Here is a 17561-nt window from a genome sequence, read left to right as displayed (position 1 = left end):
TCATGTACAAAAGTTATATGATCAAATTTATGGCATAATTTTCCAGCTCTCCACTTTTATATTTCCAGCAGCACAGCCTTTGTTGCAAGATCAAAAATAATATAAACTTCTTCTAAGTGTGTAAAAACAAATAGGATAAATAAGTGTGAAATGTATAAATTTATTTCCTCTTTGATTTTGAACACATATCCATATACTAATTGGAATTCAAGGCACCCATGGGGTATTTATCCCCTCCCAAATTATGTAAGTCATCACATTCAGTAGATTCACACACATCATTAATTAGTTTGAATAATTTCATTGAGAAGAGCCTTGTGAATTCCTAGTAAATGTAATGATTGTGGCACACAGCTTTAAAGTCATTCTTTTTTTTTTTTTTAATTTTTGGCTACGTTGCGTCTTCGTTGCTTGCGCGTGGGCTTTTTCTAGTTGCGGCGAGAGGGGGTTACTCTTTGTTACGGGCTCTAGACATGTGGGCTTCAGTAGCTGTGGCATGCGGGCTCCATAGTTGTGGCTCATGGGCTCTAGAGCGCAGGCTCAGTAGTTGTGGCTCATGGGCTTAGTTGCTCCGTGCATGTGGGATCTTCCCCAACCAGGGCTTGAACCCATGTCCCCTGCACTGGCAGGCAGATTCTTAACCACTGTGCCACCAGGGAAGTCCCTAAAGTCTTTCTTAAAACTTGAATGTTGTTGGCACATGAAGGACTACACTAGAATATCCAGAATGTGGGTGTAGAATAAGGAAAAAGTCATCATCTGAAAGTGAAAACAGAATGTAATCATAATACCAATAGCTGAAGAGACAACTTACAGATGTGTTGTTGGTAGAGTTGGAAAATGACCAATTCCTGTGTCAAGAAGACATGGCTCAAATGCCACTAATGTAAAATGAAACTGTTCCTTCTCTCCAACTGCACTGTAGCTTGCCTGGCACGTTGAAATGGTACCTGTGGAATTTGTCACTGTTTTCCAGTACTCTCCAAGAGGAGGCTGCTTTGATTCTAGAAGACCAAGAGCTCTAATCTGGATAAAAGTATCCCCAGAATAAAGAAAGCTAATTTCCCAGACTTAGATGACTTAATGGAGATATCTTTTGAGAGCATCTAACATTCTATGTCCTATTCTGTATCTGTCAAGCAAATTATTAACATGTAAACTGGTTTTAGAGGGAACCTGCTGTACAGATAACAGGATCCCATTGTTAAGTCAGGTTTATTTCACATGGCAATTTATTAAATTTTCCCTTGAGGAGACCAGTCAGTCTATTGTTTGTCGGTTTAGTTAGTGTTTCACAGTCCCCTATAGGTTGATCAGCTTTCAGCAACCTAATGGAACTACTTTTGGACCAGCTCTAGTACCATGGAGATACCCTTAAGCTATTTTTTTTTACATGAAGAACATAGTAGCTTCTCTTTTGCCTTTCTCTTCATTTGCAATAGATATTTATGCTCAAAATAAGAAAATATCAGTAGTAAATATCCAACTTACTAATATTTATTTAGCGTTTGGACATTTTCTAAAAATGCATTTTATTTCTTTGCGTATCCCAATAAATGAACAACACCAAAAGAAGAAAATTATAGACGACGAAATTTTGCAAGAATTGGAAAGAAATTGTTTCTTTTCAAAAAATGATTTGTCTATTTCCAGCAGCTTGATTTGTGTAGACTTGGTCTCAAGTTACCCTATGACTATAGAAACAGGATCAGAACTCACTCTGGGGACAGGAAACCAGCACCAGGCAGAATGAAGCTGGGGAAACTGAGATCTACAAAGACGGGTCTGAAACAAATGGCCAGGAAACCCCAGAAACAAAACTGAAGAATGGATAGCGACACAATTTTTTCTAATTATGGAAGCATTTGGGGACCAGGTATCCTTGTAGGCATCAGGACACAGGAAGGAGAAATCCAGATAGTAGTCAAAACTCAGTAGGCAGGGCTTCCCTGTTGGCACAGTGGTTGGGAGTCCGCCTGCCGATGCAGGGGACACGGGTTCGTGCCCCGGTCCGGGAAGATCCCACATGCCGCAGAGCGGCTGTGCCCATGAGCCATGGCCACTGAGCTTGCACGTCCGGAGCCTGTGCTCCGCAGCGGGAGAGGCCACAACAGTGAGAGGCCCGCGTACCGCATAAAAAAAAAAAAAAAAAAAAAAAACTCAGTAGGCAAACAGGTCGTCTCATAATCGTCTAATAGAAATCTCAAGCTTTAACTGCCTAAATTGAACTCTTATTAATTTGATTCCCCTAAAATTTTTTCTGAAGTTGTCCACAACTCATTTAATGGAACCACCCAGCAGTTAAAGCTAAAGCCTAAGAATCATCATTACTTCCACTCTTCACACAGCCTTCAACAATCTCCTCCTCTCTTGCACACACATCTTATGTCTCAACAAGGCCTGTTAACTCTATTTCCAGATATCTCAGATCTGTCCATTTCTTTCTCTTCCCACTCCTGCGATCTTAGTCCAAGCCACTTCCATTTCTCATGTGGACTACAGTGGTCATTTAGCTGGGTTCCTCACTTACTCTCTTACCCCTTACAGTCTGTTCTGCATACAGCAGCCATCCAATGCAAAGTTGATGAGCAGAGCTGAAATAGCCAATTCAGACCACGGGATCAAAGCCTCATGTTAAGGATGACAAAACAAGACAGAGTGTGGATTCCTGAACCATTCTATCATCTCTGCACTGCTTATTCTCAGAGAAAGAAGTAAATTTAAATATTATTTAGGCCATTGTGTTTGTTTGTTTGTTTCTGTTACAGCCAACTAAGTGTAACTGCATCCTAATACAGATTTTATGTGGAATGATGTGCTCGACAAGGGACGTGGATTTAAAAGAGGTAACGTCTGTCCAGTGTTTCTTTGCCTTCCATGGAGGACCCTGTAGACAGGGTACCATCAGCCCACAGGGGGCTGCAGCCTGTGTATCCTGGGCCCTAAGAACAGCAGGTAAGCAGTGGTTCAGGGTGGGATGTCAGCAGAGCAAGGTTAAAGTACGGTTTCTGAAGCGATGTGAAATGACCTCCAGAAGGAGGGAAAACTAATTCTTGGGTTTCCCCATAAGATTGTTTGCCCTTAGAAGGCAGAGATTCTATCATATCATTCTCTGTAAGCCCACGAAGATCTTGAGTATAGTAAGTACTCAGAAAATTGAATAAAGGCCTTTCTAAGATGCAGCCATCCCTTTGAGCCCAGGCTGAGCTTGGTCTCCCTCTTTATCAGTGAAAATTATGAATATTTATATTAACTAAATCAATTACAATTCCTGTGTTTACTATTCAACCTCTAGTCAAAAGGTATTGCCATCTTTTGTTTATATACCAGCTAGAATAGTACCACATGGAATGAAATGCTTAATAAATGCTTTGGAATGATAGTGATAACAATTTATTGAACAGAAGCTCTTCTTAATTTTTTAGTCTAAGCATTAATACATTTAAAAGCATCCAGATGGTACCTGAAAACTATTATTGACAATATAAGAGCCAATACTGTATTAGATTCAGTATAATGATACAGTGAGCACATAATGTAAGATTATAAAGTAATGAGGGTAGTTGAATAAACATATATGAGAGTAGGTCATTGTTTAGTGATTACTCCTTAGAAATACTCGTGATCACTCTGGAAAAAAGTATAAACATTTTTGCTAGCCAACACACATTTTTTCTGAGCCTGCATAGGGAATAAATGTGGCTTTGCTTGCTGTAAAGAAGCAAAACTGGGGAGGATGGGGGAAGGATGGGAGGATGGGTGGCAGAAACAGGCCTTTAACCTACATATCCTGCTTGGGTTGCTTCTGAGTACCAGGCAGGCCACTAGGAGTTCCATTGACGTTAAGGTTGCCTCAGGCTGTTGGAAGAAATTATGACGAGAACTTTAGGAATGATGGAACTACCTGGAATGGTGAGATTATTACCCTCTAATAAGGAAGGAGACAGAAGAGGCAAAGTCTAGGTACAGATTCCTTCATGTAGAGAGAGAATGAATTCACTCTGAGACAGGAGACCCCTGAGGCACCTGGACTTCTAGCAGGTAGTGATAAGGAGATTATTGTCATTACCCACGCAACAGTCATTTCTTTTTTTATAATTTTATAGCAGTATAGTTGATTTACAATGTTGTGTTAGTTTCAGTTGTACAGCAGAGTGATTCAGTTATACATATAATACATATATCCACTCTTTTTGAGATTCTTTTCCCATATAGGTCATTACAGAGGATTGAGTAGAGTTCCCTGCACTATACAGTAGGTCCTTGTTGGTTTTCTGTTTTATATATAGTAGTATGTGTATGTTAATCCCAAGCTCCTGATTTATCCCTCCCCCCACCCCCGTGTTTCCCCTTTGGTCACCGTAAGTTTGTTTTCAATATCTATAAGTCTGTTTCTGTTTTGTAAATAAGTTCATTTGTATCATTTTTTAAATTAGATTCCACATATGAATGATGTCATTCATTTCTCTGTCTGACTTACTTCACTTAGTATGATAATCTGTAAGTCTTAATTCACTTAGTATGATAATCTAAGTCCATCCATGTTGCTGGAAATGGCATTATTTTGTTCCTTTTTATGGCTGAGTAATATTCCGTTGTCTATATGTAACGCATCTTCTTTATCTACTCCTCTGTTGATGGACATTTAGGTTGTTTCCATGTCTTGGCTATTGTAAATAGTGCTGCTATGAACATTGGGGTGCATGTGTCTTTTCAAATTATGGTTTTCTCTGGATATATGCCCAGGAGTGTGATTGCTGGATCATATGGTATTGATAGTTCCATTTCTAACCCCCTTCCTCCTTGATGGTGGAGTTTTCCTCCTATTCCAGAAACTGAATATGTCAACATTCTCACCTTTGCATTCTCCCTTGCATCTAGGGCATGGGCATACATCCAACTCTGGGCAGTAGGGCCCAAGGGAAGTCTGTTGGGGGCTTCTGGGAAAGATTTTTCCATCTAATAAAAAGAGAGACGTGCACATGAAACAAAACCCCACTTTCTTTTCTTGCTTCTGCATGTTTTTGTGTGAAGTCATGACACCTGGAGCTGTGGCAATCATCTTGTGACTTGTGTGACAAAGACACTTCTTTAATAACATTGAGGAGAACAGAGAGGGAAAAAAGAAAGAGCCAGGAATCTTGATATTTTTGAGTTACTGAACCCACCCTCGAAAAACCTACCCCAAGACTTCCTGTTGTCGATGAAATTAAGCCCCTATTCCTTAAGCCACCTTTAATAGCAATAGTATCACTCCTGCCACTGAAAGTATCCTATCTGAGAAAAGTGAGGGGAGGTCTGTTTATTGAAACAGGGTGGTACCATCCCAACACCCTCTAGGTAAGCCCTTGGAAAGTTGTCCCAAGTATCTGAGATGAGAGGACAATGAAAGCCAGAATTCTTTTTTGTTTGTTTGTTTTTTGTTTTTTGTTTTGTTTTTTTTTTGTGGTACGTGGGCCTCTCACTGCTGTGGCCTCTCCCGTTGCGGAGCACAGGCTCCAGACGCGCAGGCTCAGCGGCCATGGCTCATGGGCCCAGCCGCTCCGCGGCACACGGGATCCTCCCGGACCGGGGCATGAACCCGCGTCCCCTGCATCGGCAGGCGGACTCCCAACCACTGCGCCACCAGGGAAGCCCCAGAATTCTTTTTAAAGGTGTATTACGAGCTCTAATCACTAGTGGTCCAAGAGCCTTACCCAGCACTACCATTTACAGAAGTACAAAGCCACTGCATGAGCACAACTGCAGGGCATGTGGCTGCAGAAGGATGACAAGCAGGCTAGAAGAGGCTACCATGCATCAGAGCAAAGAGCAGAGAGAATGACCCCCAATCCAAGAGTGGTCAATGCATTGAAATGAGTGTCTTAGAAACCTTGGGAAAGGAGGAGCTGTAATAATTTGGAAGGGGAAGAGAAGACTGTACATACTAAACCATTTTGTTTGTTTCCCAAGTTCTTGATTATCCCACAAGGTTGGTGTGACTTGGAGAAACAAAAGGAAATCTAGAACAATGACTTCTTATACGAGCGTCTAATGTATCATAGGTGTGGCTCAGCAGAACAGAACATTTAAAAAGCCTTGGCAAGAGCCATGGGCTTTAATTAAATCGGATTATTTTAACTAAATACTAGGTAGAGACATGCTGCTCAGTTTTCAGGGTAGCGCCCCTGTTCATTCTTACTGAGTCTGGATGAATTTATATGCAACTTAGAGTGTGAAATATCTCTGGGGAATTCAGCCCACGTGCCCAACTCCAGAATTCTAAATTTTTGAGCAGGCCACAATGAAAAATGGGGACAAGCTCTTTGGGACTGATAGTTGGCCCCAGGATTAACAGCCCTGGACAAGGATGGGATCCAAAATGTTCCCTAGCATCTGATTAACAGGTGCTATAGGTGAATGGTAAACTCACCATTGGGAAAGAAAGAGGTAGCTAGCCCAGGCTCAGATAAATTTTAAGGTAGATAACAGGTGGTTTCTTCCTGTTCTATGGCAGATGGAACTGTGAAATAATAGGTTCAGACTTCCTTTGGAGAAAACACTCTCACCCTTATGTCACAGGCAGAAACAAGAGGGATAATGGTTAAATGAAGAAAAGAGATTATTTCTGTTTTTACTGGTGTTACTAGCCAACATCTGTGAAATATAACCATTGGGTCTTCCAGCTTATCTGGCCAAAGTGTCAGTGCCACACAGACTGAGGAAACAAAGTAGAGATGGGAGGTGCAGACCTCTTTTTCTGGAAAAGGAGAGAGAAACTGTGATATCTGGAAAAGGAAATTGGTCTTTCGCTTTTGTTTTAAGATGGGAGAGACTGAATTATGTTTGTACACCAGGGAGAAGTCAGCAGAAAGGGGGCATTTGAAGGTTCAGAAGAGAGAAGGGGTGATGACTAACAAGAATGGGACCTAAGGAGATGGCGGGGGGAGGGGGCAGGAGGTGGATCCAGAGCATAGGTGAGGGAGATTAGCCCGGGCCAGAGAGAAAGGCACCTCTTTCCCTGAGCCTGGAGAAAGAAGAAAATGTGTGTAGAGGCTTCTATCTGTCAGGATAAACCTAGTTATGCTGTGGTAACAACCTCCAAAATCAACACGGTTTACAACGAGAAAGGTTGATTTCTCACTCACATTACACGTCCAGTGCCTGTTGGCTCTGATTTGGTTCAGTGTCACCCACATTTCAGGACTTAGGCTCATGGCTCAGCCCCTATCTGGAACCCTGCAGTCTTGGTGGCAGAAAGAAAAGAGAGAATAGCAACCATGCCTGAGTTAAAGCTCCTGCAGGGAAGTGATGCATATCAGCTCAGTCCACATTTCATGGCTAAAGCAATTTCTGCGGTCATGCCTGAGTTTGATAGGACGACGGTGTGGAAGAACGACTTTGAATACGGGTGAACAATGCAGAGGAGAGGGGCTTTGAACATGGGCAAATGATATAATCTACCACAGGGTCCATCCTGCTTTTGTTGGTGATAGAAATAGCTCCATTCAGCCAGTAAATATTTACTAAGCCCCTGCTGTGTGCCTTGCACTACAGGTGGCTCTGAGAATAAACTTCTAAAAAAGACAGACCACCGCTTTCATAGCTATTATAGTTGAGGGAGTTCCTATTGATGACCTTGGTTTTTCTTACATAGGGGACTCTATCGTCTGCTAAGAGGAAGAGAGTTGTTTGAGGGTAAAGAGTTTGAGGAGAGAGGTAAACATTTCAAAAAACTGCTGAGCAACATGGGAAGGACTGATGAATGGGGGGAATAAAAGGACTTCCAGGCAGCACATTGTCCTGCTGTGGATGACAGATTCATGGCTGTGTGATGTTTCCTACTGGTGCTCAGCAGCCTGGATACTCTAAGGGCCAAAAAGGTAAGGATCTGAGGGCCAACTAGGAAATAAGGGGCCCACAGATGATGCTGACACTAGAAGGAACAGGGCTAGGTCTAGATAAGGAGGAAAGTGAAGTCTTACGGGCAAATGCTGAGCAACAAAGTTCCAGGAGGAGAGTGAGTGAGTGAACGAGAAAAGCAGGATATGCTGACCAGAGGAAGCAGGGCTGCAATTTAAAGTTTCACAGGTGGAGCAGTTCTTGGTAGAGAAAAAGTCCAGGGTGTGGACGTTGGGTGCGAGGTGGTTGATCTTTATCCAGGCCTTGATTGTTCCTTACAAGTTGTTCCTGTATTTAAGGGTCATATCTATATGCAGTTTTATCTTGATTTTACAGTCTAATGCTGAATATACTGGGAATTATGAATGAGCTACCTGTATTGTTTTATTTCACCCAACTCCAGATCCCAGTCACTTCACAGCTGCTTTGGAAAAGAACAGAGGACAAATGTGACATTTCTTTTTGAAGTCTTCATGCTTCTTTGTACATTACTATGTATATACTAGGTGTTTTTATATTCCTATTGAACTTAATTGTATTCCTTTTCCTGCTTCCTACTCAATAGCAAGAAACTCCTTTTGACATTGGGCTTCTATAAATGTTCAGCAACTTCAACAACTATCCTTTCTTGTTTTTTTTTAAATTTTTCTTGGAGTATAGTTGACTTACCATGTTCTGTTAATTTCAGATGTACAGCAAAGTGAATCAGTTATACATATACATATATCCACTCTTTCTTAGATTCTCTTCCCATATAGGTCATTACAGAATATTGAGTAGAGTTCCCTGTGCTATACAGTAGGTCCTTATTAGTTATCTATTTTATGTATAACAGTGTGCATATGTCAGTCCCAATCTCCCAATGTATCCCTCCCCCCCTTTGCCCCCTGGTCATCATAAGTTTGTTTTCTACATCTGTGACTCTATTTCTGTTTTCTAAATAAGTTCATCTGTACCACGTTTTTTAGATTCCACATATAAACAATATCATATGGTGTTTGTCTTTCTCTGTCTGACTTCACTCAATATGACAATCTCTAGGTCCATCCATGCTGTTGCAAATGGCATTATTTCATTATTGTTTACGGCTGAGTAGTGTTCCATTGTATATATGAAACACATCTTCTTTATCCACTCCTCTGTCCATGGGCACTTAGGTTGCTTCTATGTCCTGGCTATTGTAAGTAGTGCTGCTGTGAACATTGGGGTGCCTGTATCTTTTCGAATTATGATATATGCCCAGGAGTGGGATTGCTGGATCATATGGTAGTTCTATATTTAGTTTTTTGAGGAACCTCCTTACTGTTCTCCATAGTGGTTGTACCAATTTACATTCCCACCAAGAGTGTAGGAGGGTTCCCTTTTCTCCACACCCTCTCCAGCATTTATTGTTGATTTTTTTTTTTGATGATACCCATTCTGACTGGTGTAACATTATACCTCACTGTAGTTTTGACTTGCATTTCTCTAGTAATTAGTGATATTGAGCATCTTTTCATGTGCTTTTTGGTCATCTGTATGTCTTCTTTGGAGAAGTTTCTATTTAGATCCTTCACCCATTTTTTGATTGGGTTTTTTTTTTATATTGAGTTGCATGAGCTATTTGTATATTTTGGAGATTAATCCCTTGTCTATCACTTCATTTGCAAATATTTTCTCCCATTCTGTGGGTTGTCTTTTCGTTTTGTTTATGGTTTCCTTTGCTGTGCAAAAGTTTTCAAGTTTATTTAGGTGCCATTTGTTTACCTTTTTTATTTTCATTACTCTAGGAGGTGGATCAAAAAAGATCTTGCTGTGATTTATGTCAGAGACTGTTCTGCCTATGTTTTCGCCTAAGAGTCTTATAGTATCAGGTCTTACATTTAGGTCTTTAATCCATTTTGAGTTTACTTTTGTGTATGGTGTTAGAGAATGTTTTAATTTCATTCTTTTACATGTAGCTGTTCAGTTTTCCCAGCACCACTTATTGAAGAGGCTGTCTTTCCTCCATTGTCTATTCTTGCCTCTTTTGTCATAGATTTGTTGACCATAGGTGCATGGGTTTATCTCTGGACTTTCTATGTTCTTCCATTGATCTATATTTCTGTTTTTGTGCCAGTACCATACTGTTTTGATTACTATAGCTTTGTATCAGTAGTATAGTCTGAAGTCACGGAGCCTGATTCCTCCAGCTCTGTTTTTCTTTCTGAAGATTGCTTTGGCTATTTGGGGTCTTTTGTGTTTCCATACAAATTGTAAGATTTTTTTTGTTCTAACAGCTATCCTTTCTCTAAGGAGAGCAAAATGGTGCTCATCTCCAAATCCTGTAAAGTAAAATGGGAACATGGAAATGGAAACATAAAAAAACAGAATGGGAAAAGAGGGGGAAAATATTTTAAATGATTTCAAGAAAACCAGTCTTTAGTTTTCTTGAGATATAATTTATACACAATAAAATTCACCAATTTTAAGTATAGACTTCAATTAATTCTGACATATGTGAACAGTTGTATAATCACTATCACACATATCATTTCCTTTACCCCAAAAAGTTTCCTCATGCCCCTTTGCATTCAGTCAGCTTCCCTTAGCCTCAGCCTCTGACAATCACTTTCTTTCACACTAGTTTTGCCTTTCTAGAATTTTATATAAATGAGATCATACAGTATGTAGCCTTTTCTGTTTAGCTTCTTCAAGGAAACCAGTCTTCTGTTGAAGATATGAAAGTAGCTGACAGGTTAGGAGAGGCAAGGAAAATAACAAAGTTCACCAGTCCCAGTGCCCATCAACTTTGGCTTCATCCTAAGTAATGATTCCCAAGAAAAAAATTGAGTTTTGTGTGCTAGTTATATTTTTCTAAAACTCATTAAAAATAAATACATAGGGCTTCCCTGGTGGCACAGTGGTTGAGAGTCCGCCTGCCGATGCAGGGGACCTGGGTTCGTGCTCTGGTTTGGGAAGATCCCACATGCCGCAGAGCGGCTAGGCCCGTGAGCCATGGCCGCTGAGCCTGCGCGCTCCGCAACGGGAGAGGCCACAGCAGTGAGAGGCCCGCGTACCACAAAAAATAAATAAATAAATAAATACATAATGATTGAAATAAAAATGCACATCTGTGTACCACTGATATATAACACATACTGCCATCAGTGATAAAAACTCTCTTAGGAAAACGTTGCATGAAAATATCTTGACAGTCTTTTATAGTCCTAACAGTCTCATTCTCTCAGTCATTGATTGTGGCCATTGAGTCTAAAAGTGGCCATCAGCAAAATTTATAAGTAATTATGACATCCAAATCCCCACTCATAACATCCTAACATGTACACATTTTCCTTACTTTGCCCAGGAAAATAGTTGGTTAGAAGAGTGTAGCACAGTCAGACCACAACACCATAGAAAGTGTACCAGAACGTTTTGTAATGGAAGGTCTATGAACAATCCATGTATGTGTGCTAATTTTTCCTGTATGTGGGTTACATTTTCTCTATCATTTCTATACTTTTAGACTAAGACTCAGCAGTTTTCTGTGGGTCTCTATGTGATTGTAGAGGACCCAGCAAACTGAGTCAGGGGTGGGCAACGCTGATAATCAGATTCACAAAGACCCATGTCTTTCTGTAGATGAGACCTTTTCCTTACAAAATTAGAACTCTGGGGTGTCCCCAAAGGGCCATGGAAGTTTGAATAAGAAAAAGGTTGAAGTTTAATTTAAAAATTCCTCTTTTACATTTGTCTTCGTGACAGCTTTTGCTCCTTGGTAAAGCTAGAGAAAGTTATGTAGGAAAATGGATAGAACCGTTGTCAGGAGTTCCAGGTGGGTGAGTCCCACACCTACTTCTCCAGTGTTATTACTGAGGTGAACTCAGGTTTGATTAGAATATCCGAGGCAACTTTGAAATACCAAAGTGTACCAAAGGCTGTCTGGAAGGGTGTGTGGAAACAGGATGGTGCAGGAAAACCCACTTTGATCAAATGTATGAGTCACAGGCCTTTCATAGCTCTCTGAGGAAAATAGACACGGAGCTGGATGCCCAATTCACCAAGCTTGACTGGCTGTTTGGTAGGAATGGCAGATTAATCCAGGACTTTGAACAAACTGAGGGGGCCCATTTGAGTGTTTGTTTTCGTCATTATTTGTCATGTTGCAGGGACCTATGAGTAACAGTTTCTCAGATCTTTTATATGCTACTAGATAAACATACTAAATGCTAGCTGTTAAATTGTCCTTCAGGGGAGGCCATTTCAAAATGAAACCTTGACTTTGTATTTGGTGATAATTTCATAGTTGTAAATCCTGACTAACTCAAAATTGTTCCTGCTTAACCATGTAGTTACATATAGAGTGTGTCTAATTCTACCTTAGACAAATGGTGATTTTTCTATTGGTAACATGACTTCATTTTCCTCTCTGGAGACTGCTGTGAGAGTTTAAGTTGCTAATATGTGTGCAGGCTTTATGAGTTTCTGCGTTTCTGCGTTTAACAAGCAATGCCAGTGTAATATTAACATTTTTACTTGCACTGATATTAAGGCTTTTCACCTTAAAACTGTAAATTCAGCTCAAAGAATGCAGTTCAAATTTTATTTGCTTTTTTAAAAAAATGCAACCATAAACAAAGCCCTCTTTGTAATCAGAATTTTTTTTTCCCTGCATAAGGTGCATAGAACAATGGTCAGTTATATACATACATGGATTCCAGGAAGCTAAGCAAAATGCATTTGTCATTTAAGTAAAGTAGGTTATAGAAATTTTTAATGAATGAAGGAAAAAAAGCCCCAAATTAAGAGGAGCAAAAAGGATCAGTTTTCTTCTTTGAATGGCACTGCTTAAACTAATATAACAGAATCTCCCCTAATAAAATTTTTAATATTTTAATTATTTAAATAGTTTTAAAAGTAATTTCCCCTAGTAAACACACGTAAGGTCAACCAAAAAAGCCTCGTTTGTTTTAAACCTTGTTGTTGAAAATAATTCTAAATGCATTAGCATTTTTCACTACCTTGGTGAGTGCCTAGGGATAACTCACTACTTCTGTGATCTTTGCTTGTACTGCGTCTACCTATAGATGGAGGCATTTGTCAGGAATCTGTATTGACTCCGTGACATTGTCTGGACTGAAGTTGCTTTTAATTGAAGCGGTGTCAGTTTTCGGGCAATGAAACTCTCAATTCACAGCCTCCACCCCGACCCCCCACCCCCATAAAATGAGACTTTCACTAATTTGAATGACAATCTGTAAAGTTCCCGTACTGGTTTTCATTAAATCGCTTTTTCCCAGCTACTGGTACCTTGTAAAACCTAAATCTTAAAAAAAAAAAAAAAAGCAGCTATTGATCATGGGGACAAAGGGAATCTTAGTTTTACGCAAAAATGCAACCACGTATGAGAACTGCGCAAATGGATGGTCCGCATTTGGCTGAAGTCATCCGACGTCGTTTCACTTGCTTTTTTATTTCCAGGTTGCCAACCCGTTTCCCAAGATTGAGCGATTACAACGATGACAAAAGTCAGTCTCACACCCTGTCAAAGACTTGGCTCGTTGCCGTTTACTTCTCGGCAATATTAGATTCAACTAGGTCTTGTCCTCTTATTATCTGTGAGGATTGACTTCAACCCCCGACTTTGGACGCAATCTATTTTCTCGGGTAAAGTCTAAACATCCTCAAAGGATCAAGAGCTCAGCCATAGAGCCGGAGGAAAGCGGAGTCGATGCGTCAGATTAAAGGGGACCCCCAGACCTATTCCTCACCGCAGCTCTTCAGATTTTAAAGCGCCGGTTAGGAGGACCAGGAGGGACACGAGGGATGGAGGCAAAAGGCTCGATCCTTAATCCGAGCCAGAGACAAAGGTGAGTAAGTGCGCGAGGGGGACGGGGAGACGGGCAGAGGGAGGCTCCTTGGCCCCTAGCCGGGTGGCGTGACTTCAAGAGGACTCAGAAAACGGGCCAGGACTGGGTAGGATAGGAAGGTGCCAGCGGGGCGGGCGAACCGGCTAATCGCAGAGGTGGCGAGGCTGGGAACGCCCCCTCCCGGCCCCGCCCCACTGCGCCGGGCAGGGAAACGAAAGCCAAGCCGGCGCCCGGGTCAAAGGCCGGGTCGGCCCCGCAGCCTCAGGCTTCCCGGGATGGGCGTCTCCGAGAAGGGAGCGTGCCTCACGTCTTACCCGCCCCGCCCCCTGCGCGCTGCGCACGCGCGGCCGCGCCCCGCCCCTCGCGTCCCCGCCAGGGTGATGGGGCGGGGGCGGGGAGCCGGGGTGAGGAGGCCGCCGGAGTCCCTAGACTGCGAGCGCGCGCGCCGCCTCCCCCGCCGCGTCACGGCTCCCAGGCCTGCCCTCCTCTGGTCCCTCCTCCCGGCTCCGTTTCCCCCTCCTCTCACCCTCCCTCTCCGACAGAGCGGTGACTTAAGCAACGGAGCGCGGTGAAGCCCATTTTTCTCCTTCCTCGCAGCCGCGCCGGGCAGCCCGCGGCGCGCGGCCCCTACACTCCGGCCCGAGATGAATGCTGCGGCAGAAGCCGAGTTCAACATCCTCCTGGCCACCGACTCGTACAAGGTAGAAGCTCGGGGCGGGGGCAGGTGACGAAGGAAGAGAGGGCGCGTCGGGGACCAGCGCGAGGCTGCGGGGCAGGGGCGGCCGGGCTGGGGTCGTGGCGCGAGGCGGCCCCGAGGGAAGGCGCGGTGGCGGCGGCGACGGCGATTAGGGGCAGGTGAGGCTGGCGCCGCAGTGGGGAGGAGGCGGATGGAGGAGGGATGGAGGAAGGATGGAGGGATAGACGGCAGGAGGCGGGGCCTGGGGGTGCGTGGTTGCGGGGGGGGGCGCGGCGAGGGGCTGAGGCGGGCCCGGGCTGGTGCCGCGCGCCCGCTGCCCGGGGCTCGGGGCGGCTAAGCTCGGCTCAGCGGGCCGGCGGCCGGGGTGGCTGGGGCGTCACCGGCCGATCTCACGCCTTCCGCAGGAGCACGGCCTTTTGGCCCCGGGCCGGGCTGAGCGAGGGCTCGCCCGAGAGGCGGGTCAGTTAGGTAACGGCCCCTGGGGTTCCACGGTGGAAAGACTGAGCCGGGTTTGAGAAGTGGGGTTTCCCCCGCGGAGCTGAGTCGAGCGCGCTCACCCCTTAGCCGGCAGGTACGCCCCTTCCCGAGGAACGGGTGGGCGAAGTCCTAGTAGGGGTGCCAGAGCAGCCAGCCACGTTCCTGTGCCTGTGTCCCGGCTGCCCCTGGTGGCCCTGCTGGATCCCCCGTCCCACTCCCCTGGGCTCCGTTTCAGACTCCCTTGCTCCTGGTGATCACTCACGCTCCGTACCTCTTGTTGGAAAGGCCGATCTGCCCTTATTCCGTTAGGACCACTGTGAGGTTTCTGTGAAAAGGAAAGTGAAACACGAGGTGTTAAAGGAACTGTAGTTAACCTTGGAGAACTTGTTGAGAGAGAAGCGATACAACATTCTCTTACTATGGCTATTGGACGCTTGCATGTATAGCTGACCCGTTAATTTTATTTGAAACTCATACACATTAGTAAAGGGAAGAGTGATTAAAGAGAAATCCGGCAAATATCCTTTCCCCTAGTTTCCAAATTATATGAAATAAACTGGATTATACTTTGCTAACAAGCTTTGTTAGCCAGGACACCTAAAAGATGACATGTCAGACTGGAAACTCCACTTTCGCAGAATAATTTTTCGTTTTTACTTGAGCAGCATGGTAGTTTGGAATATAGTGATTAAAGCATAATGTTTTCAGATTTTGGGTTTTGTTGTGGTTTTTGTTGCTTTTTGTTTTTTCTTAAATATTCCAATGAAGTATTTTGGAGAATCCCATTTTACCTAAGTTCTCTGTTGAACTTTCCTTCCCAGCTGGTTTACGATTCTGCTTATGATAATTTAGGTGGGTTATTATTTAAAGTAGTAGAACCAAGTTTCTTTAACAAGTGGTCTTTTAAATGTAATTTTAAAGTGGAAATCTACACAATTGCAAGGATATCATAGTGCTATCAAGGATATTTTTACTTGTGCTCCTCTTGTGGTCTCTTAGTTCAATTATAGTGTTTTGAGTACTTTTAATAGTGATTTTAGAATGGTCTCATGCATAGTTTTCTAGAACTTTATCCTTAACTAAATCTTTAAAATAATTTTCAGATTTTTTAATGTAGTAACTTATTTTATTGAAAATGGGAAATGTAAACGGAGGTTGATTGGTCCAACTTTTAAAAAAACAAAACAGACGTTTAAAGTATATATTCAGGGCTTCCCTGTTGGCACAGTGGTTAAGAATCCGCCTGCCAACGCAGGGGACATGGGTTCGAGCCCTGGTCCGGGAAGATCCCACGTGCAGCGGAGCAACTAATCCCGTGGGCCACAGCGGCTGACGCCCGTGTGCCTAGAGCCCGTGCTCTGCAGCAAGAGAAGCCACCGCAATAAGAAGCCCGCGCACCGCAAGGCCCAACACAGCCAAAAATAAATAAATACAATAAATAAATTTAAATAAATAAATAGATATTCATTTCTGTAATCTCATACTTTATTATACATAAAGATGAACTAAGGAAATAGGTAAATGGGGTTGTTTCTTCTGTTTTTATCCTGGGTTCTTGTTATAAATGAAAAGGACACTTAAGTGTTAACCATTTATATTTTCAAAATGGTTTAAACATTACAAAGCGGTGTGCAAGCTTCTTTCGTTTGTAGTTCCTCTAGCCGTTATATATAAGGAATGTAAACTGCTTTAACATCAATTTCCTGGGATGAAAGGTAAGAGTGGTTACCTTAAAGTTTTCTAATCTGCTAGCAAGGCATACTTAACTGCACTAGCAGAATTTGCGTCTATTTAATAAAGTTTATTCCTGTACATTTTCAAGTCAGACTGGTGTATTTTATCCCCTTTCGAATGTAAAACCTTTTTAAGATCATCATCTTCGTTAGATATTTCATTTCCCTCCCTCCCTCCCCCACAAGAAAACCCTCAAGAGGATTCAGTCAGGATGATATGTTTTATGCCAGTGGTTTACAGCAGTACGGTAGAATAAGTAGTGTATTGCACACTCACAATTTAGTCGTTTAAGTTTCATTTTCCTTACACCTTCTAGTAGTCCTTATAGCCTCTTTAGCATTTTCGGCTTTTTATCTTCTTAGATGAAGAGGAGACAGAGATGGTAATCTTGAGTCCAGAAGTAGTGAAATTACACTTTTATTAGGAAATTACATGAGAATGTTACATGCGTATCCTTATCAGTACTTGCATACTGTTGGCCAGGTAAAGTAGGGAGCTAACAGCTTTAGATGTATTGGTGGAAGAGAGCAGAATATTGTTGATTTATTTTTTTCTAGAACTGAAGCAGGTATAATTGGCTGTCTAGGCACTAGAGAAAGGTGTTTTGCAAGTAGATGGGATAGTGTCCAAGCGCATGACAACATGTGGGAATTTTGTTTTCACTTGTATCCTTTCCACAGGGATCAGGACAATTTGGGCCAGAGGAGAGGCATTTAAGATACATACTCATTTCTGTAATCTCATACTTTATTATACATATTGATGAACTAAGGAAATAGGTGAATGTGGTTGTTTCTTCTGTTTTTATCCTGGGTTCTTGTTACAAATGAAAAGGACACTTAATCTTAAGTGTTAACCATTTATGTTTTCAAAATGGTTTAAAGGAAAATCATCTACTGTGTCACATTTACATTGTGCTAAGCCAGCTAGAGAAAGGTGCG

The 17561-nt window shown here is 42.6% G+C and overlaps 1 protein-coding gene and 1 long non-coding RNA gene across 5 annotated transcripts in view; both read left to right on the top strand.

The window, feature by feature from the left end:
* LOC309810126 overlaps window positions 1-9364 on the top strand; it is a 250433-nt gene extending 241069 nt beyond the window's left edge. Inside the window, exon 4 of the long non-coding RNA XR_014294947.1 lies at window positions 2769-9364. This is a non-coding gene — a long non-coding RNA (uncharacterized lncRNA). The remainder of the gene's footprint in view (window positions 1-2768) is intronic.
* Window positions 9365-13290: 3926 nt separating this feature from the next.
* The window catches only part of NAMPT (nicotinamide phosphoribosyltransferase), a 44200-nt gene continuing 39929 nt past the window's right edge, over window positions 13291-17561 (top strand). For 2 of the 4 annotated variants that reach the window (XR_014294945.1, XM_082631899.1), the window contains exons 1-2: window positions 13389-13712; window positions 14255-14413. Coding sequence is in view for 3 of the 4 variants with exons in the window: in XM_082631899.1 (XP_082488025.1) it covers window positions 14357-14413 (57 nt within the window). In the remaining variant the exon portion in view is untranslated. Of the gene's footprint in view, window positions 13713-14254; window positions 14414-17561 lie in introns of all 4 variants that reach the window. The other 2 variants (XM_082631897.1, XM_082631898.1) reach the window with 2 other exon arrangements.

The sequence above is a fragment of the Mesoplodon mirus genome, assembly GCF_964341445.2.
Source record: "Mesoplodon mirus genome assembly, chromosome: 9".
In the NCBI taxonomy this organism is placed as follows: Eukaryota; Metazoa; Chordata; class Mammalia; order Artiodactyla; family Ziphiidae; genus Mesoplodon; species Mesoplodon mirus.
The sequence above is the reverse complement of the archived record's forward strand: the minus strand, read 5'-3'. Positions and strand labels throughout refer to the sequence as shown.